This window comes from Ascidia mentula, chromosome 6 (genome assembly GCF_947561715.1).
Source record: "Ascidia mentula chromosome 6, kaAscMent1.1, whole genome shotgun sequence".
Classification (NCBI taxonomy): Eukaryota; Metazoa; Chordata; class Ascidiacea; order Phlebobranchia; family Ascidiidae; genus Ascidia; species Ascidia mentula.
In genome coordinates, this window is record NC_138571.1 from 14,702,395 (window position 1) to 14,722,920 (window position 20,526).

The following is a 20,526-nucleotide window of genomic DNA, read 5'->3' on the forward strand; positions in this document are numbered from 1 at the left end:
CATCGAACCACCGTAGAGCGAACCATATGACCAAACGACTACTTGAATTTTAATTTCAATCTAGAACCAAAAATGACAGTACGCACAGATTTAAATGTGGGGTGGTTCTTTAGCATTGACCGCGCAAAAGAAGATGCAAAAAGGGGGAGATATTCGCGATTTTTAGCTGTTGCGGAAAAGTTGCTAAAGGAAAAGCTGCTTGCATTGAGCAATTTATACTACGTAGTTATAAGTGATGTTTCTGAACTCCACGTTGACGTCATAACTGTTAAGTATTTATTATACTGTGGCGTCATCGTTGGGGTAATATATAAAAATAATATATGTTTAAGTTATATTAGGTGTGTTTACAGTTTACACGATGGTATTAAGGAATAATTGTACCTGTCCAGTCCACAAGGGGGTCGTACACGAAAGCTTCAAGTAGAGTAAGAAGTGTCTCTCTGCCTTTACGCAAAGTCGATAAAACCTGAAATTGCAAGAAAACGTCTTTGTTTAGGGCTTCGGCCGGACACATCTTTTGAAATCAGAGGTTACTATTATATGTTTCTTGCAATAGAAGAAAACAACATCAATGTGGCATAGTGAAAAAGTAAAAAAAATAAAATGTAAGTTTAGCGAAGATTGTAAAGGTACTATCCAATCGCCACCTGTTCACACGAGTTCCGGAAGACGCCTTCGACCCCGAATAACCCGAGAGCTCTCAAAAGGTTCTGCGTCAGACGGAATGGAACACGTTCCGGGACACGGAGTTGCAATCCCTTCTCGAAACAGACGTTGTAATCGATATGAACTACTTCACCAGTTTCAAGGTCCACCAGCACGTTATCAAGGTGACGGTCGCCGAGACCGATGACGTAACCGATCATTGACATCACGGCAGTGGATTGTGTGTATTTCTGCACGAAAGCACATTTTTTCAATTGATAAGTTTTAAATCAACGTATATTGTGAGATGTAGCTCTCAAGGGAGATATTTAAAGGATTATAGTTTTTTTGTGAGCTGCATACAGATGTCCAATGTTTCGACCTATAAGGTCTCATCAATGCAGGTTCGTGTGACTACAGACGATCCTGCGGCCAAACGGATGACTGTGATTGTATAGTCACCACAAATTGGTATTTGTCTGGTCGTTTGGCCGTCAAGATCGTCACAAACTGTACTGGTGAGACCACATAGGTCGAAACAATAGGCATCTGTACGCACCTCATAGAATTCATATTATTTGCTTGAGGTTTTTTTTAGTTAGCAACATAGGACTTTAAGTACACACTTGTTGCATGTCCCAGTATTCAGCAGGTCCTGTAGCGGAACACCAAAGTTCCTTCTGTAGGAGGTCGTCGGGCGTTTCATCCAGTAATTCTCCAAGGACGGATCGCATAATGTCGATCGGCCAATCCTAAATACAGATATACATTATTAAACCTTTAAAACTTCTCACCGTCAAGCAAATTTGCAAACACGGTTGATAAAATAACGAAATACCAGTATTCATTTTTTCAAGTTTTTAGATAAGTTCTTTTCGGTTCACTATGCTTTCAATTTAACAAACAATGAGATTTCTAAGCGGTAAAATTTAAAAACAATGCCGCAAATTAAAAAAAATCATCGGTAAAACAGTCAACTATAGAAATAAGTGAGGAATTCATGGCGATATCTCCCTGACAGATTCCCTTAACCCCCCTAACAGATGTGCAATAAGGACCCACCTTTCTACTCGTTCTATCCGTGTCAACACCGGCTTTCTTCATGGCTGGGTTGAGTTTGCTGTAATAAAGATCACTCGGTCTCATAATCTGGATGTTGGGGGCAGCAGAATTGTTCGCTTGCTGAAAGCAAAAAGTCTCAGTTGGAACAAATAAATAGGAAATACAAAGATGTTCAAGCTATGGATAGTACTGGAAATGTATACTTTTTCGGTAGAAATAGATAACATTATTTATTTCTTTACCTTAACACAACTAAAAGGCTTCATGAAAAAATGTATGCATCAAACGTTTGTGCGAGATTAGTTGTAAACTAAAAATATGATAATTGCTCGTTAAATAAACTTACCCGTTTCCCTGTAACTATTCAATAAAATGCCTTTCTCAGCATAAAACCCTAAAGCACACAAAACAACATCCAGCATGACTTTAAAAAAATTCCGAAATACCTGCTTGCTGGCGGCTGCCACAGCTTGCCGTTGCTGCCATCGTTTGTAGAGAAGAAACAGAGGGGTTGCCCCACTAACCCACTGGATAAGCCCAGAGCGTGCCCCCAGGGGTGTGACGGAGTAATGACGTGCCACGTAGTGACGTCGTTCGTGCTGACGTCGTAACAAACAGTTGGCGATAGACAGAAATTGCATTATGCGTTCATCGAGGTGTAAATCTTCCAAACCCTTCAAAAACAAAATTTATTATTATTATGACGTCATCAAGGATGACGTAATCATGCTTGGAAGTTTTAAACGAAGTATACCTTGAATAGGTAAGTGTATCTTCGACCATCGGAGCCAATAAACTGTAATTTCTTAGGTTTGGTTTTGGTTGGAAGTATGGTCACCGCACTGCTGCATCCCTCGATTGTGATTGGGTGAGACGAGTCGGTCACGCCTGCGTGAGCACCAATCAGGTCACCACAAAGGCCAAAGAAAATTAAACCGATGGGACAAACGTTACAACATGAGTTTCTTATGAGTCACACTAACTAAATGTTTCAGTATGCAGAAAAAGTGTTGTTGTTGCTTACCAGGTATTGGCATGGACGTAGATTTAAGGGTCATCAAGTTGGGACTGATTTCACCAAGATTGAGAATGTGCGAATTCCGTTTGGACGCGCGGTTCTGCAGCAAGTTGTGGACCTGTGTGAAAATAACGCACATTTTGAAGACAATTAATTTAAATTGGTCAGAAATTTAAGTGTAATGGATATTTTCACAAGATGAAGAGAAACAAAAGAAAAAAACTAACTAAACCGACTCTTTACCAGTTGTTACGATGGCCTTTTTTAATCTAACTATATGCGCAATACTATCAAATACGCATACTCCAAAAGAAGCCCCAATAAAACATAATGGAAACAAGAAACAAAACATACCTGTTTAAATCCGGACCAGCAGGATTGTGGGTTGTGTGGGTTTGGGGGGTTTTGTAGACGTTCAAGCGATTGGTCGATCATAGGCTGGACGTTTTCGGCGAACCAGCGCTCATGGGCTGTCTCTGGTTTAGCGTTTGTGATTCTCTGGACTCTGCGCATTGCGTAGACGACAGGGCGCATGATGGCCTGTTGTTGCTCCCTCAGTATTATCTGCTTCTCGGCCCTGAAGAGTGGAGGAGTTTATCATAAGCAGTGTTTCACAAAAAAAATTTGGTCTAAAATAGTGCTTTCGTTTATATTTTGGTGGAACTTTTATGACAAAAATAGTAGGACATACTGATGATTTAAATAACTTCTTGAAATATATATCTACCAATGCAGTGACAGATTAGGACTTTTAACATAAACACAGTCGACTAACTGCAAGGAATCAAATCACAATCCGGTGACTGTTTTAACAAAAAAAAACAATATAATGGTACTATCTTGCACTGTACTAGTGTCAACTTACTTGGATAGAGTGGTGTTGGAGTTGACACGTTTTGCTTCATCTTGCAGTTGGTGAAGACGTCTGAAATATTAAAAAATAGTTTCGATAAGAATGCAAAACAAAGCCTAGAAGTGACAACGTTCGTTTACCAGCAAAACTACCTGGAACTAGAATTACATAAAATCTCAACCACCACGGCCAAAACAGTTAAATCTTCCAGATATCAATAAAATGAGTTTTGTGAGAATAAAGTAAATTATAAAACAAAAGTACGAAAACCTGATAGTTGGTCAGTACAACAACAAAACTAATGCCTTGTGCCAATTTATCGCCAAAAAATAACCTCATTATATCATGTTGATGTTGGTTGAGCGTTCCCAGCCACAGTTCGTCCCACAACAAAGTAATTCTCCTCAACTCAACCACAAGAAGTTGAACATCTCTAACTGTGGCCTCGTTCTGTTGGCTCAATGCTTGTAACACGCGTTTGTAGCAATGGCTCATACCAGTTTCTGTAAAATGCACCACATGGTTATTCAGAAATCCCTTCCTTGGATTTAGGTATATCGCAGGATGAAATGCTTAACACTTGTTTTTGGTACTACCAATCAACTTGAAATGTAATGTTTCTTAATAGACACTCCAAGTTGTTGGCTCGTTATGCCTAAAATAGGTGTGTGACATTATTTTCCTAGTCACAGAACCACTGTTTTAATCTTATGGTAAACTACATTTTTAGTTAATTGATTTTAAAGGCGTTTTTCATGGGTGCCGAAAAGGACCTGAAAATTTGGAACCAGAAACGAAAAACTAAGCCCCTGGTGAGGTTCGAACTCCTGACCCTAGAACTTCAGTGTCTTTTAAACCCACGTAAGTACGCAAACAACAGTCTATCTCAACAAAGCATCGATCAATAAATCTTCAACAAATCACTCCAAATACCAAAAAAACTCCAACCTTCATTGGTCGCCTCTTCCTCTTGCTGTCGTATCTTCTCAAGCTCGGCAGCTGCTTCCTCGTCATCTTCGTCTTCCTGCTCCTCCAGCGTGGAGCGGAGGATGCTGTGAGCACGCGGATCCGACCTAGTGGTTGCCACGACGACGGGGTAGATGATCAGGTGCGGGGATTGCGCCGCCACGCGGCAGAGAAGTTCGGCGATGCTCATTTGTACGTAAGGCTCGGGGTGGTTGAGGCGGGAGAAAAGTTGGGGAATGATACCTGAGGATGGTAAGATTAAGATGGTTATGTTGTGGTGGTGCTGTGTTTACGTTATAGCGGTGCGATGGTTGCGTTATGGTGTTGTGATGGTTCTGTTAAAGTGGGGATGTGTTACGTTATAGCGGTGCGATGGTTACGTTATGGTGTTGTGATGGTTCTGTAATGAAGGTGTGATGGTTACGTTATTGTGGTGCGGTGGTTACGTTATAGTTTTGCGGTGTTTACGTTATAGTGGTGCGGTGGTTACGTTGTAGTGGTGTGGTGGTTAAGTTGTGGTGGTGCGATGGTTACGTTGTGGTGTTGTGATGGTTCTGTTATGGTGATGTGATGGTTACGTTATGGTTGTGTGATGGTTACAAAAATTGGAGGATGCTTCTCGTAAGTCCACACCACAAAACATGTCACGTGGTATACGCAGAAGCCAGAACGGCCAGGTCATACCTTTCCATGGTGAAGTTGGTGCGGTTGCGATTCCATTTTTCAGGGTGGTTTGAAGTTCCAGTGCATGTTTTACCAGAAGCCGAAGCAGCCGCAAGGTGGCGGTAACGTTTCCGTCTTCGTATTTTTGGGATGCCTTTAAATGCAATCGTTGGATTAACGTATTTGTTTGTCAAAAAGTAGTATTTTCGTATATTAAAGCTCCTCTGTCGATGCTTGTTTGTGATTGAAAATGTTATTGAGATAGAATTCCAGAAGTAAAATAACAATAGAGAAAGTATTCAAAATTTTGTAATCTTTTAACCAATTTTACTTTGGCGAAAGTGGCATAATGACTGGTCGTTGTTAGTGAACTTTCGCAAAGTTGCGTTTTCAAATGCCATACTACACTATTTTTAACTTTTTCTTTTTACATTACCAACACCAGAGCATACAAAAACACGTTTTTCAACGTTTCGGCTGTTCTCCTCCTGATGAAGGCTGTTTCATAACAGCCGAAACGTAAATAAAATAAAGTTTGCCAGAAGGGCAGTATTCAGCAATAAAATATGCCTGCCAGCATCAGTAACAATTTATACAAAAACACCTTGTAAAATGGCAGCGAAAATAACCAATTCACCAACCTGGTCACCAGCATTCAGACTGAGGAATTTGAAGTAAGCGTGGGCTGCCAGTCTATATTGAGCAAAGAGACGCATGCAGACATGTTGCCATACTGCCAGAAGATTGTGGCTGACTTGAGGTGGTGCGCGGGACAACCAGGTACCACATCTGGTGTTTAGTTGTTCCAAGACGGCTTCGCTAATCACCATATAGTTTTGCTGGTCACTTTGGCTCATGGCAATGTCATCCATGTTGTCGCCCTCCATCTATGAAATTAAGAATATGGTTGCTTGGCGCGTTTAGAAAAAACGTTCGTTTAAAGATACGAAAAACCACACGATAACATACCAATCACATTCGCTTTAAAACACCATATTCTAGCAACAAAAAAAAAACACACACACTTAAATTACCTCAATCTGTGTGCTATCTTACAAAAAATTAGGCTACGTTAAACATAAAAAAACACTACATTAATTGCGCGTATTTTAAGCGCATGGTACCAACCGAAACACCAGTGACAAGTCACAAAGTCAGACCTCGAGAATACAAAAATATTTACATTATGCGTGTGAAACAAATGTGAAAAATACATGTTGATTTATGTTGATTTAAAGCAGAGAAAAAAACGCGAACTTGACGAGATTGGTTCCCGTCAACACGTACCTGCATGGATGCCGTACTGCAATGTGCTTTCCGCAAAACACCATAAACATCCTCGAGTTGGTCTTCACCAACCCCGAGTGGTAAAAGAATCGATTTCACCTGGTTCATTTCGTCCTCCGTCAATTCAACAGAACCAGCAGTGCTGAAATTACATAGTATATCTGGTGTCTGGAACTGGTAAGGATGGTTGTAAAGGGATGGTGTTTCGCTTACCTCGCACCATCTATCACTTTCCTTCCCCACTTGTAACACCATCCGGCAAGAGCGAACCATGATTTCGCCAAATCTGGTGCTTGAGTGGTTGCAAGGTTCAAAAGGCTTCCCAGCACGATTTCTTGGCCCACTTGAATAGAAACACCACAAAGTTAACTATAAAAACACCATCCTTTCGACACCATTACAATTTTTTTAACCATTTTTAAAATCGAAAAAGGTTTTTAACGTAAATAGTTTTAAAGTTGGTGCTATAAATAAACCATCTCTAACAAAAGAGATAATTACGCATGGTTGCGCCTGATAGCAACAAATCTAAAATAACACTGATTTCCAAATCAGATTCTGGCTTTAAAATGAACGCCAGTGGGGAATGTGTTGGCCTGACCCTGTATGCATAACAGGGAACACGTAAGACCTGAATCCGCAGCTGCCAGATATAATCACCGACCACAAAAGGGCCTCAGATGCACTTAGAACTCGTCAATTTTTATTCTGGCCGCGGAACAGGTCGAGACGAACAACATATACATTTACATACATTCAAACAGCTTAAGAACCTATCTATTTTGGAAATATGGTGTTCATCATTGTTGTTTGTGATTGCTTCTTCACCCTATGTCCTAACTATGGTAAAAACAACACACATTCACACTTAGAACCAATAACACGACAAGGCCAACGTCCCCATGTCATCATGTTTGGATTTTTGCATTACTTTATATTGCAAATCACCAGTGTTACCAGTAGTGCGTCCATGCGTTAGCTAGTTTACTTCAATAGCTTTATTACTATTTATACGTGGGTAAAAAGCATCCAAAATAACACAAAGGATTCTATTTGAATAAGTACAGGAACTGATGATGCCGCCAAGGCGAAATTAATATTTTTGTGTAATTTTAAATAAAAGATGGCACTGACGCTGATCGTCCATCACTCTTTGTGAGTTATTTTGGATACCTGACAAGACAGGACAGATCCGTCGGCACCACTTAACAAACAGGCTGATATTGTCTGAATGACATTTTTCGCTTATTAAAAGCATTGATACATACTACCAACGTTAATAAACACAGATAACTCTTAATTTATAGGTTTTGGGAGAATTAACTCCCTGGCTATATAATTATATTTTTCTAACCTTGTGCCACAAGCTGCGGGTTGGCGCCAAACGAAAGTGATGATCGCCGTTCCAAATTGACCAGGTATTGCAGCTTCTTTACCAGTGTTGCATCCGAATTGGAAAGGTTTCCATTGGGGCTGTAACAAATTGACATGGTTGGGTTGGGAACAACTATTTGTGATGGTGGAATTTGTAGAAACTAAATGGCTTTCTTGCTGTTTGAAGCCACATTTACTTGAAAAAAACGCTTGCACAAAATCTAATGCGGAAAATATAAATGCCATAGTCATGGTTATTTGATTATATACAGAAGGAATACGTTTAGTGATGGTTATGTCAATGGAAAAGTCGCACAATAAGCACTTCAGGCTGTAGGAATTGCACTACCTTCATTAAAACAAATGACAATAACAAAAACGTATTATTTTACAGAGCAAACTTTGGCGAGTCAGTTTTGCACCAGCATACGAAGCATTATATCACTTCTTAAATAAAGAACTGCGTTTTGTTTATTCAGTACATTACAGCCACTGCAGTGTCACTAAAAGTGAAACATTTCCTACTTTGTCAGATCCTTAAGCAAGGGTCCAGTCGTCTTCCAATCAGCCTGAAGATATTTTGCCAGAGTGAGAAGGCTTCGTGAGCATTGCACTCCGCATGTCTTGTTCCCTTGAAAATTCAAATATATGGTTGGCTTTATGTTGACCCAGCACAAAAAAAAAACTGGTCCAAACCGACTTAAACTGGTTTAGGTTGCTTTTTAAAAGGAAACTTGAAAGAAAATATTTATTTTTGCATTAAGTTAATTAAATATTAGGTAATAAAAGAAGAAAAACTCAAAAATAGTGACAAAAAATGTTAATCACATATTTATTTTAAGTTAATATGCTTTTACCGCTGTCTAAATAACTGGCGACATTGTCCGCAAGTAGCTCCATGCTGTCGTTGGTACAATTTGCAGCGTGTAGAAGTTTGGCACCCTCATATTTGGCATCCATTACACAGGCGAGCGACTCTGTTGTATCCGGAAGTCTGCAGCATGTGAGCAGGTCCTTTATGTTGGTGGAGCTAAAAAAATGTCACCCCTTGTGATTTTGTACTGGCAGATATGGTACAATTACATTGACTACATACACAGTTCACGTCCATAAAAAAGGTGTTTTATCCTGTAGCGTAGGTACAGAAATCTTAAAAATTACATATTTGTTTACAATTAAATAGATCAATACAATTAAATAAATAGATCATCTAGGCCTTGTTTAGAATTGAGTTTTATTGTCTAAACCACAAATAAGCATTAAAAATCCCATTTTAAGCAACAGGGAACACAGCATTTTATGGATACATACTCTGAAGTATTGTTCGGGACAAGGTGGGTAACTCCCTTCATCAGAATTCTCTCGGCAGTCTTGGTGTTGTTGTGCTTTCTGTAACTCTTTACCATGCTAATCCTCAGCGTGGAAAATGAGCGCATTCTCTGTCAAAAGTTGTACTTTTAAACCTCAGTCACCTTTGTTTTCACATTACTTGCAACAGGTTCTTATTAGCTTTATGTATCTTACTCCATTACGCCTACCCTTGTTAACCTGAAAGCTATGGGTTGTTGAAAAGAAAATTTAAAGCACTGATTTTTAAAAGTTTTATATTCTGACCTTCAGATCAGTGGCATCGCTGTTTATCTGCATGTGTGCCAATAGCCTTGAACCACATGACCCAGCCAACCAATCAGATGCAAGCATTTTGTTTGAGAAGGGAATTTGAAGAGAATCCTGATGGAAAACAACACAAAGGTTAAAATATCTAATTATTTAATTTTTTGCATAAACTTCAATACAAGTTGTGCACTTGTATTAAAACAGAAAGTTCAGTTAAGTTAATACATTCCTAATCAGACAAATGTTAAAAAATGGTCACAAATAAGTTTTGACAAATTTCTGGAAACAAATGTTTGGCAAACAATTATTTGAAGAACCCTGTGATGTCCTTATTACCTGGTTTTTGTCTGTTGCCTTTTTAATAGCAGCACCTACTGCATACATAGCAAAGAAATGTTCGTCTACTTTTGGTGGCCAGTAAGAGGATGAGAGCTTCACACAATCCAATGAGGCCTTGCTCATTGCTTGAAGTGAGCTTTTGCTTGTGCTGTGAACGTGTAAATGGCATTGGGTTGTTTTTAAAATTTAGTTTGCGCTAAATTTAATAATTTGCACACACTATTTGTACTATTGATGTTTACTAGATTATTCATGCAACATTATCAACATTTCAAAAAGAAAACTGTTGTCAGAAGCATTATAATCAGTTTGCAATCACAAACATTGCCTACAAATGTTAGGTTGATATAGTATGAGACAAAACATATAATTATCGCTTGAAACAATAATGTTTACAGCATTATTTATAATAATTGGGTGTTGTACCTGTCAAATTTTCCCACAGTTTTTGCTTCGTTGATTGATTGAATTTCATAAATTCGATACAGGTCAGACCAGTCCCAAAAGATGGGGGAGGACATGACCCCATTGACGGGTGAATTTGGAGATTTCCCAGTGTTTTTGAGGAACGCCTGGCAACTTTCAGTGGCTGTTTCCATGTCCACATCTTCAAATTTCCCTAATGCCCTGAGAAAAAATAAATTGGCTTGAAATAAACCTAGACGTCCAAAAACAACAAAATACTGAATAAAATATAAAATAATAAATATTCAAGAATTTTTGGTTATTAAAAGCACACATAATAAAACTGGATGCCAATTATTTTAGCTTTGGAAAATTGTTTAGGAACTGAATCTTCCTGAAAAGATACAGGGAAAAAAAGTAGAGCAACAAATTTTACTTAATGTAATCCAGGTTCACGTATGGATTGGTGACGTTGACAGAACTCGATTCCTTCAACCACTTTTCCATGTCTTCCCAGTCTGACAACTCCGTGTAACATTTGATCAACTAAAAACAATTTTTCATAAATAACTGTTTTATCTTCATCGCCATAGTTTAATACAAACAAAAAAGCCTACAGTTACTGGAAAATTTATTTGACAGACGTTTTGAATGTTTTTACAATCTTCTCAATGCATAAATGCAGGTGTGTGGACAAAATGGTACAAGGGAGTTATACAGAAGCAATATGGGCTATATTGTTTATGTTAAAGATTTACAAAACTGAAAGTTATGTTCCTATGCTTCATACTTGTTTAGAGATCAAAGTTTTTGCAGGGTTGAAAGACTTTTTGGCTGAACTTTCAGATTGTGAAGGGGTGTCTCCTGTTGAATTGTCGACTGGTTTCTTGTATGTGAGAATCTGCTTGTATTCCCGGACTGCATCTTCATAACTAAAATAATGTGCACAATATTATGTGTTTTTTGTATTTTATCAAGCACTCATTTTTGCAGGAGATTTTATGCGATAAAAACAAGGAGTTGTATATGCAAAAGAGTTATATAAATTATTGTGAGCTACATGCAATAGGTATATACACTGTTTTGGCCTATAATGATTAAAAGGTACCACAAAGTGGAAATCTCTGTGCCTGCTAGTTTAAAAGCTAGTCCAGCAACAATCTTCAGCTGCACTGATGAGACCTTATCGGTCGAAACAGTGTGTTCTACTGTCTGCTGTTCTTAAACAAGGAGTTATCACAGTCTTTCAGCTATTTTCAACAGGATACAATATTACCAGAACAAATCAAAAGAAACCTAAATCAACTTCACAGCATTTAAATCGACCACAAAAATGTAAATCGGCTGTTTGTCAGCAAACAAATTATTAACTACAGTGTTGACAAACCTGTGGCTGGCATTTAGTTTTGCTGCTTTCATCCAAGCCCATTGTTGTTTGCTTCCACCAAGTTCACGACACCACCTGTACATACCTTCTATACCATGTACTGATTTAAGTTGTATTAATGCTTCCACAGTCATCGCAATAGCCGACTCAAATTCAATGCCCTGTTAAGGAGATTTATAGTTAAAACAACATTTGGCTTTGGACAGTATATGACACAGTTTTAATTATTTACAAACAGGTGAAAATTGTATGTTAGGTGATATTCTTATAATTTTTTATATTTATGTGTAATTTATTGTAGGTCTCAAACAAAGCATAAATACTTGATATTTGATACAAGCTACATTCATAAGATTTCATTTTTAAGTTGCCTTAGTTGTTTACACAAAATATATCCGCTATGTATAATACATTTCTGGCATTAAGAAATACAAAGCTACCGAGGTGTTTTTCTTCATTCTCATGTCGTGCAGTATCGTCTGGCCATGGTGCACAGCAAGCGACGGTAATTCACATGTCAACGCTATTTTCATAATGGCAAGATGGAGTCGATTCAACCATTGCTCACACGTCTGGCGATTGGTGGAAAAAAATGTCCTGACAGCCTAAAAATATTTGCAATGTCATAAATAAAAAAGTTACATAAACACATTTTTAAAAGTACAATCAATTGAAAATTGGTATCAGTGCTCTATAAATGCTAATGTGCTAAACTAGAGATTGCTAATCACTAAACTAGAGATTGAAAATTTTTTTACACAAACTTTACAAACATGGAACAACAGAGAAAAATATTACGACTAAAAAAATGATTTTTGTAGATTTTCTTGGCAGGACTAGTTTGTTTTACACAGAATCTTTTCAACATAAAAGTCTTACCTTGTTAGGAGGTGGAATGGCAACAGCACAACCTTCATAAGCATTGTAAAGAACTTTTCCGAGATTGTCGAGAAACTGTAGAAGTAGGTGTGGGCGCTGGAGCGAAGCGAATGAGGCGTCGTGGCCCGAAACTCGAGGTGAAAGCTCTTTTCCTTTGTTTGATTTTGATAAGACGGTGGGCATAGATCCAGATGCCAATATCTTTTCATATTCTCGTACAGCACCTGATATATTAATTAGTATATGTGGTTTTAAAAGTTGTTTATGTTACTATGACCCAATGGAGAAACGATAATAGTTCAGTAAGGTACAACTTCGTTTCTCATAATAAGGGCAAAATTGGACATAAACATTTGTAGTGTTTTACCATATTTTACCATGAATTATGCAAACTGTTTTTGTTTACTAGATTTTTGCCCTGTTTTTTTTCAAGAAAATTTTTTTTTTCAGAAATACCTTCAATCTTTTGAAATGTGTCCTGGGGTCTCCCCAGTGGTGTTCGCAATTTATTGGCCACTGTATATTCTGCTGACTTCCAGAGCACCCACCAGAGGACAAATGATTGATCGTAGACGGCCAGTGGAGGGATCGGAGGTTCGGGAAGTTTGGCTACGGTCAGCACTTGTCTGAAATCATGACGCTGGCAACTCCAGTAAAGTTTCTCCAATAAAGAACTGTCGAGCACATTCCTGTAAACATGTGAAAAGGATGTTTGTTGCTTGCATGACATATGCCAGTTATGCTTTTTACGCCAAGGTAGTACAGACTGCGAAGGCCTTTACTCAGCTAACATATTGATCATGCAGCTCGGAAACATAGCATCAAGCTGAAGTGAGGTGATTTTTACAAGTAGAATTTAATGAAGCAATTTAAAGTCACCAGAAAAATATCACCTAAAGGCTGTAATCTAGCTTGGTAAAGATGCCATTAAAACTTATATTTGACCACAGGATTAACTTCTTGAGTTTTACAACAATTGCAAATTTTTATACCTTTGATCAATAAACCACAACACCAAACAACAATTATGAAATCAAAAATTAAAGCAAACTCACCCTAATGAGGACATTTTAAGAAGTCTATTCATGATGTCTTTAAAGTGATGTGAAGAAAAATTGCTTTCCCCTCCACCAACTTTGCTCATAACTGCTCGTTTTGCACTCCAGCACTCCCGATGGCCATAAGAAGATAGAGTTTTTTGCAAGACATGTTTGCTTGCCTTGGTTGTCTTGAAAAGTCTGTTGGTGTCATGTTTGTTTCCGCCATAGCTGCATGCAAAATGGAAAAAAAGAGTTAGTGGCAAGTTATTTGATTTAAACCCTAATGCCCTTTTCGAAACACATATTATTATTATAACGCTTTATTAAATTTAAGAACTCTTACTGTAGTAACCAATAACTGTATGACATCAAATACATTCAACTATTGATCTGGACTAAATATAGAACCAAGGTTTTGTTATTAGGAAAAAACAGGCTATTTTGATTTGAACAAAACTTTGTAACTCATTAGTGTTTTACTAACCTCAGGACTTTGTCAACAGGAACGAAAGACAACAACTCTGCGAAGGCTTTCCGAACAGTGTAATCCATATTCCACACCTGCACCAAGCAAGATTGTGTAACCATTTCATGCAAATTTGATGTCACAGCCAATGGGGACGCTGCGGGTGTTGAAGTGACTATGAGCGCCACCTGGAGGCAGTTTGCGGCTTGGATGCAGTGCTTGGGATTACTGCAGACACCTGTAAAATTCTTAGGTTTTATCAATTGCAGTTAGATTTAAATACCGGGGTTTAGAAACATGGGGCTTTGTCATGATGTCATATAGTAACTATCCACAGTAACAAATGCTATGATGGATCTAAGCACAAGTGCTACAAAGCAAAAAATCTGTGTCTGACTAGTTAACTGGCTTATCTAGTCCAGAGCCACAAGACTATGCCACCAGTTACGCTGATAAGACCTTATCGGTTGAGACAGTGTGCACTGAATGCAGCTCGGAAGTATTTTTAATGCTACTAGTTAACAACAATTGAGTTGAAAAAAAAATATTCAATAGATCTTTTTGAGAATGTTTTTTGGAAAAGTTTAATCAGTTCACCCAATTCAAGTTTCAAGCGAAAATCTTTGCAAACAATTAATAAAGTTTTGCCACAAATTACTTATGGTGGCGAGTGAGTTCATGAGTGGGGAAAATGGAGGGACAGTGAGTAACGACACATCTTTGCTCGTCTTCAAACGTTCTAAAATCTCCTTGGTCCAGTGCAAAAGCAGAGTCCTGATGAAAATAAAAGTAACATGTAAATGTGCTCAGTAATTGAATGATGCCATGCAGTTTAAATTCTACTTCGTTAAAGGTGTAGCAAAATTGAAAAAAAAACCATGGGAGTTGCATGCAGTTGACAGAAATTTAACTTGCCTATTATTCAAAGTACTTGTATTAATACAAAATCTTCACATATAAAGGAATCACTACAAAACATGCATATTATGAAGAACAACCAAAATGTCACGTTCAATGTCAGGCATGACTGGAAGCCACCATGTTTTTGAACACAATATAGCACACCTAGCATCTGCAGATGTTGTCTTTTGCACCAACAACTTTCCAAGCAAACCGACGATACTGGGATAATGTTGGTGTGTTGCCGTAGTTACGTTGTCCATAAAGCTACCCCCGCCGTTGCCCCCAGAGTCCACTGGGGTGACAGGAGGGCCCCCAAGAAAGCTGCTTAAAAAGTTCTTGTGTCTGAAAAGTCAAAGAACAAAATTATTCACTATGAGGTAAAATAACCATTAAGGCTTCATTACCAAAATTTACCTCAGCAACATAACCAAAGGATTAATAAAACTTTAAGACAAACAATATAGCGCATATAATTGCTCAGAAATTCAATAGCAAACTTTTTGATTGCATCTGTAATTTTTGGCTGGCATTTCGCATTGACAATGATTGCAGACACAAACGAAACGTTTGCTAATGAATGTTAGAGTAATGACATGGGCCATGTTGTTAGCCTAAATTTATCTATTGTAACCTAGGACAAAATATTTAGGTCCACACTTGGCCACAGATATACTGTAGATAGGAATACCAGAAGAGCAGTATCATCTTACCTTTGACAATGAGAATACAGAGTATGGAGAATTGAATACTGAAGTTCGGGGAACAGAGTGGCCAGGTGTGTGTGTACAGCTTGTAATCCGCTATGCAGCAAGTTGAAAATACTTGGAGACAACGCATACATCTGAAATTAACATTGATCCAATTACCCTCTCTGTGTTACAATTTAATAGGATTAAGTTTAAACAACAATGGCAGGATTATTAGGAGTAGATCAATTTTGTGTGTGTTCCTTTTTTACAAATTAGGGTGACAAAATTGTACAAAATTCTTGCTTACTCCGATTAGTGAATTTTTGGCATCAGCGATTTCATGCAAGGCCACCACATCGAAGATTGCCGTTTTCAGATATTTTTTGTCACTCGACCCATCGATGAGGTCAACACTCGGTAGATTGTCATCAGATTTTTCTGGAACATGTCACAATGCAAGAACGTTTCAAATTAACTCACAAATAAAAAAAGGAAATCAACGATTGATTGATTGGCAGGATCACCCCACTGCTCAGGTCCTTACTTGGCGATTACATCTATCATATCAAGATTAATAATAATAAATTTATAAGAGTGAAATAAAAATTGTTTTAAAGGAAAAAATTAAAAATTTCTGAATAATAAATGCAAATTTGAAAGGGTTTGGGCCTCGACAACTCAAACACAACAGCTTGCTTCGAATATATTTCCAACAGTTTTTGTGAGTTACCTTGATCAACGTCAGGTGACTCTGGTTCATTTTCGAATACATTGTCGGCAATAAAGTTTAGTTTCACAATTTCTGAATTGTCACTATCGGATTGTCGTGCGTGGGTTGTCAATAGTTTGTTGATTGCATATTGCAGTTCTCCAGCCACATGTCTGTGGAGATACAATATTTGTACACTTTGTTGCTTATATTCACATGTAATTCTATCAAAATATAACTGCAAATATGAACTTTTTTGGATGTAAACCAAATGCACGGACTAGCAAAAATAAGAAAAATGATAAATATACACACATAGCTTAATTTCATTTATGCACTAAATGTTTAAATGTGAATCATCATGGATTAAAGTGATCTACAGAAGCAATACCTGTATGCAGTCTGGAGCAACGGAACACTTTTAACAGCAAGGCAGGCTTGGTAAAGTGCGAGCAACTCGCTGGAAAGTTTGGGGTTTCTAGCGTGTTTCAATGAGAGGAGTCGACAGCTCGGTCCAAGCAGTCCCTGGATAAACCACGAGGGTAGGGCAGATCCAACTTCCTGCACCATCTGCATTTTAACAGGATAGTGTATAATTTGGTTCGGAAATAGAAAGAGTTTGATTTGAAGTGTCTTAGAGGAAGTATTGGCTTATGGGATAAATAATTGGAATGCTAACATTAAGTCTGTGAAGCTTATGATCAGAATATTGGAGCTGTGATCGCCAAATATAACGGCAGTGGGGCCATCCTGCCTTGTTATGCGAAAGCATGGTATTACTCCTGCGATGCTAACATTACAGATGAATTACCCAGCTTATCAGGCTAAATAGCTTAAATTGCATTTACAATCATTGCATTAAATATAAGATCTTTCATACTGGGATAGAGATTTACTGTGTCCTTGTATCTCACATTCAAGGTCAGCAATTAGCAAACTGCCCACAAAAACAAAACTTACCACTGTTATAAAATCAAGAACCAGAAGTAATCGGGGTTCGCTGCGTGACTTTTCGACTGCATGAACAGCATATGTAAGCAGCGATTCCGATAGCATTTCCTCTTTTCTCCACTGTACGGCGCCAAGGAGCAATCTTGCACACTCATCGGCAGCACATGTAACTGCCAAGGAACCATCACCAGCCAGTTGGGCACAAATAATAATTCGCTGCAGGGTCTGGAATAAAATAATACAAGGTAATACTTATGTTGAAGCAAATTAACTATAACAGAGAATCCAAGATGTATACAGAATAATGTTGCAGCTTTTCTACAAAAAAATGTGAATTAAAATGCTACAGCATACGGTGTTGTTGGCTGGAAAAAACAACACTCCAACAAAACTGTAACAAAGATCCAACAATAAACAACAGACTTTTCAACACTTTAGAGCTTACTAACCATTTCCTGGCCACATTGGACCATATGCTGACAGTAATTGGCCTTTTCTCACAAAACCAGCAAATACATGATCATTAAAAATACACTAACCTCTAATATGAATGTTTCTGTAATAGGAGGACCATTGTTTGAATGAAAAACAGGCCCGATACTGCGGACAACGGTTGAGAAAGCTCTCATGAGCGCAGCCATCTTTGGAAGACAAGCATCTGTGTTTGACGTTCCATCATCTGACGTGTCACCTGTCTGTAGCTTGTGAAAGTCCTACATCATTCAAAATATAACATTGGGATATTTGTAGTATATTTTGCAGAATGAGCTACATCTCTATTCCATTTTCATGATTATATAAATCTTATTCAATTCGGTCACTATTTTACACATGCAGTGCTTGATAAGTCAAAAGCATTGATCCTGTCAGAATTAGTTAACAAGTATTGGTCAGATAAACTTACCTCTGCATAAGCTTCCATATCTTCCAAAAACTGGCTAAGCAGTGTCAATGAGAACTGAAGATCGGTTAACCAGTGTGTGTGTAGATTTACAAGCGATTCTGCAAAATTAGCATTAACTTAAAATGAACGCAGTAATATGTAATAACATTTGTGGATTCGATAAAACAAACCTTTGCATTGTAGTTTATTTTAGGGGTGTAAGGGCACAATAATAAACAAAATCATTTAAACCACAAGGACATTTTCTCAAAGTAAAAAAAATAAACGATAATATCTTAACTTTTAAGGCATTTTATTGTTTTTATATGACGTTGTTAATTGAACTAGCTCTAGCAATGAAACTTACTTGAAACATAGAGAGTAAGATCTATTTTCTGGGTGTGATCAATGTGCCAACCGACAAGAATATCCACGGTGTCTCGGAAATGTCTTGAAAATGCCTAAATCAGTAAAAAAATGTAGTAACACAAAAGTACCACAAAGTAAAACAAAATTTGTTTTAGTTCAACTTAAGTAAGATCAACAATTAGTTTTTGCCCCTGAAATAAATTTAAGCATAAAGACCAGAAAACATTGTTCTACAGAGACAAAACAAAACACAGTGTCAATGTTTTGCAAAACCAGAAAATAATGTTTCATCGATACAGAACACAATACAGTGCTTATTTTATGCAAAATCAACTCACAGCTGGATAATTTTGGGCAATTAGCACCAACGGATCAATACATATGTGCAGGTGGTCCGGTGAATCGATGTTTCCAAGTGCCGCTTGCAGTTCGTCCATTAACATTACTACCAAAAGAACAAGATTAAGGTCTAGCTACTCAAAGGCAACAAGAAAAAAAATTTTAGAGGTACATTTTTTACACAATACAGATTTAATACAGTTTATTTACCTTTTGTAAATCACTTTTCTGGCACGGAAAAGCAGCGTGACTTACCTATGACATTTCCAAATTTCCTTTCATCCAAATCCAGTACGAGTAATTTGTGCAAACTCTCCAGCAAGTAGTTTCGAACATTGTCATTGGCGATGTTTTGGAACTGGCGCAGCATCCACTTGAAACAAAAAATGGAATTAGCCCCCACAGGTTATAATTTAATACAACACAAGAATTCAGTCCAACGAAGCAAGTGCAACATGGCATTAGGTAGGCTATAAACTTTCCATAGGCCTTTTTTCTTTCTTAGAAAGCAAGGTATTAAACAGATTCAATTTGCTCAACATTGGTATAAAAGTTAATATGGAGTTACTAAGTGCACATTAAAAAGACCCATTCTTAACTGATACCTCAAGATAGCATTTAAATATCCTGCTGCTTTATATAATAATTAACTGTGCTCCCAGGCCAAACCTGGAAAAATGAATAAGCCTCATGTGACATCAAATGTCCAATAATCCCAATGATATTGGCAACATCTTTTTGTAAGGTCACTCCACTTCTTTCAAAGAAAACATCTATCAGAGCATTTAGAATCTGCTCCAGACAGCGCGACAGTATCTAAAAACAAAAGCTGTTTTTGCAGACTGTCTCTAAGTGAATTTTTTTTCATTTAAAGCATATCTGAAAACCATTTTAATACAGTCTAAAATTTATTGCACAAACTTAAAAATTGAAATGTAGCCCAAATGACAAAATCCATACCCTATAGTCACAAACATCAAAAATTATATGTCGTTATAATTAACTGGCAGCAATGAGTTTAACAAAAAACCTGTTTGTTTTCTGGTTTTTGGACAAACTCTTGGAGCTGTGAAGCGGCTTGGAGACGTCGATCTTTGTCGTCCTCTCGCCGGCAAACTCTCTGAATGAGAACCCAGAGGTGGGCATCATCGCTGTGACTGGAGCTGTGAAAGCTGCGATCTGAAAATCAGAACAAAATAGCATTAAGTAATGTCGATAGAAAACACGGGTATTAAACAACCTCGATAGTGTCGCATGTCAGCTCCAGCATTCTTTAGGATCAGCATTTAGTTTCTTCCTCATGTCACTTTGCTATACAATGTATCTCATAATTATCACAGCGAATTTAACTCAACAACTGGAAGTAATAATAAATAACGGAAATTTGTATGGACCGATGACTAAATATCAATTTTTGTCCATTTGTGGCACACACATAACACCCATCTCATTCCTGAAAACGAGCTTTTTGCATAATTCACTGAATACAACAAACTCTTGGCAGGCAATGCTGTTACGATTCCAAACACCTCCACCTGTACGTGCAACAAGAACAAGCAGCAACTTAATTCCTCTTTCTAAATTTTTTCCATTCTGCGTAATCACACGCACCAGTGATTACGTATATTGCGCATCGAGGTCGTTATTCAAAGCTACAGCGGCTGCAAACTTCGTATAAC

At 37.8% G+C, this 20,526-nt stretch overlaps 1 protein-coding gene across 1 annotated transcript in view; it reads right to left on the reverse strand.

Moving 5' to 3' along the window:
- Positions 1 to 20,206, reverse strand: part of LOC145907478 (serine/threonine-protein kinase SMG1-like) — a 32,210-nt gene extending 12,004 nt beyond the window's left edge. Inside the window, exons 1-45 of the mRNA XM_082994879.1 lie at positions 20,088 to 20,206; positions 19,878 to 20,026; positions 19,517 to 19,663; positions 19,103 to 19,220; positions 18,847 to 18,953; positions 18,507 to 18,600; positions 18,161 to 18,258; positions 17,796 to 17,969; positions 17,266 to 17,481; positions 16,697 to 16,875; positions 16,327 to 16,478; positions 15,904 to 16,034; positions 15,618 to 15,748; positions 15,070 to 15,249; positions 14,663 to 14,778; positions 14,023 to 14,242; positions 13,554 to 13,766; positions 12,955 to 13,187; positions 12,499 to 12,722; positions 12,060 to 12,224; positions 11,620 to 11,780; positions 11,023 to 11,164; positions 10,669 to 10,778; positions 10,254 to 10,454; positions 9,825 to 9,975; positions 9,486 to 9,602; positions 9,183 to 9,310; positions 8,729 to 8,901; positions 8,397 to 8,502; positions 7,852 to 7,970; positions 6,711 to 6,840; positions 6,498 to 6,639; positions 5,852 to 6,097; positions 5,232 to 5,364; positions 4,530 to 4,790; positions 3,916 to 4,084; positions 3,594 to 3,653; positions 3,083 to 3,305; positions 2,735 to 2,846; positions 2,465 to 2,598; positions 2,157 to 2,384; positions 1,711 to 1,830; positions 1,275 to 1,400; positions 651 to 899; positions 385 to 469 (exon numbers count right to left, since the gene is read on the reverse strand). Of these exons, the coding sequence (XP_082851005.1) occupies positions 385 to 469; positions 651 to 899; positions 1,275 to 1,400; positions 1,711 to 1,830; positions 2,157 to 2,384; positions 2,465 to 2,598; positions 2,735 to 2,846; positions 3,083 to 3,305; positions 3,594 to 3,653; positions 3,916 to 4,084; positions 4,530 to 4,790; positions 5,232 to 5,364; positions 5,852 to 6,097; positions 6,498 to 6,639; positions 6,711 to 6,840; positions 7,852 to 7,970; positions 8,397 to 8,502; positions 8,729 to 8,901; positions 9,183 to 9,310; positions 9,486 to 9,602; positions 9,825 to 9,975; positions 10,254 to 10,454; positions 10,669 to 10,778; positions 11,023 to 11,164; positions 11,620 to 11,780; positions 12,060 to 12,224; positions 12,499 to 12,722; positions 12,955 to 13,187; positions 13,554 to 13,766; positions 14,023 to 14,242; positions 14,663 to 14,778; positions 15,070 to 15,249; positions 15,618 to 15,748; positions 15,904 to 16,034; positions 16,327 to 16,478; positions 16,697 to 16,875; positions 17,266 to 17,481; positions 17,796 to 17,969; positions 18,161 to 18,258; positions 18,507 to 18,600; positions 18,847 to 18,953; positions 19,103 to 19,220; positions 19,517 to 19,663; positions 19,878 to 20,026; positions 20,088 to 20,133 (6,919 nt within the window). The 5' untranslated portion in view covers positions 20,134 to 20,206. The remainder of the gene's footprint in view (positions 1 to 384; positions 470 to 650; positions 900 to 1,274; positions 1,401 to 1,710; positions 1,831 to 2,156; positions 2,385 to 2,464; positions 2,599 to 2,734; positions 2,847 to 3,082; positions 3,306 to 3,593; positions 3,654 to 3,915; positions 4,085 to 4,529; positions 4,791 to 5,231; positions 5,365 to 5,851; positions 6,098 to 6,497; positions 6,640 to 6,710; positions 6,841 to 7,851; positions 7,971 to 8,396; positions 8,503 to 8,728; positions 8,902 to 9,182; positions 9,311 to 9,485; positions 9,603 to 9,824; positions 9,976 to 10,253; positions 10,455 to 10,668; positions 10,779 to 11,022; positions 11,165 to 11,619; positions 11,781 to 12,059; positions 12,225 to 12,498; positions 12,723 to 12,954; positions 13,188 to 13,553; positions 13,767 to 14,022; positions 14,243 to 14,662; positions 14,779 to 15,069; positions 15,250 to 15,617; positions 15,749 to 15,903; positions 16,035 to 16,326; positions 16,479 to 16,696; positions 16,876 to 17,265; positions 17,482 to 17,795; positions 17,970 to 18,160; positions 18,259 to 18,506; positions 18,601 to 18,846; positions 18,954 to 19,102; positions 19,221 to 19,516; positions 19,664 to 19,877; positions 20,027 to 20,087) is intronic.
- Positions 20,207 to 20,526: the final 320 nt, after the last annotated feature.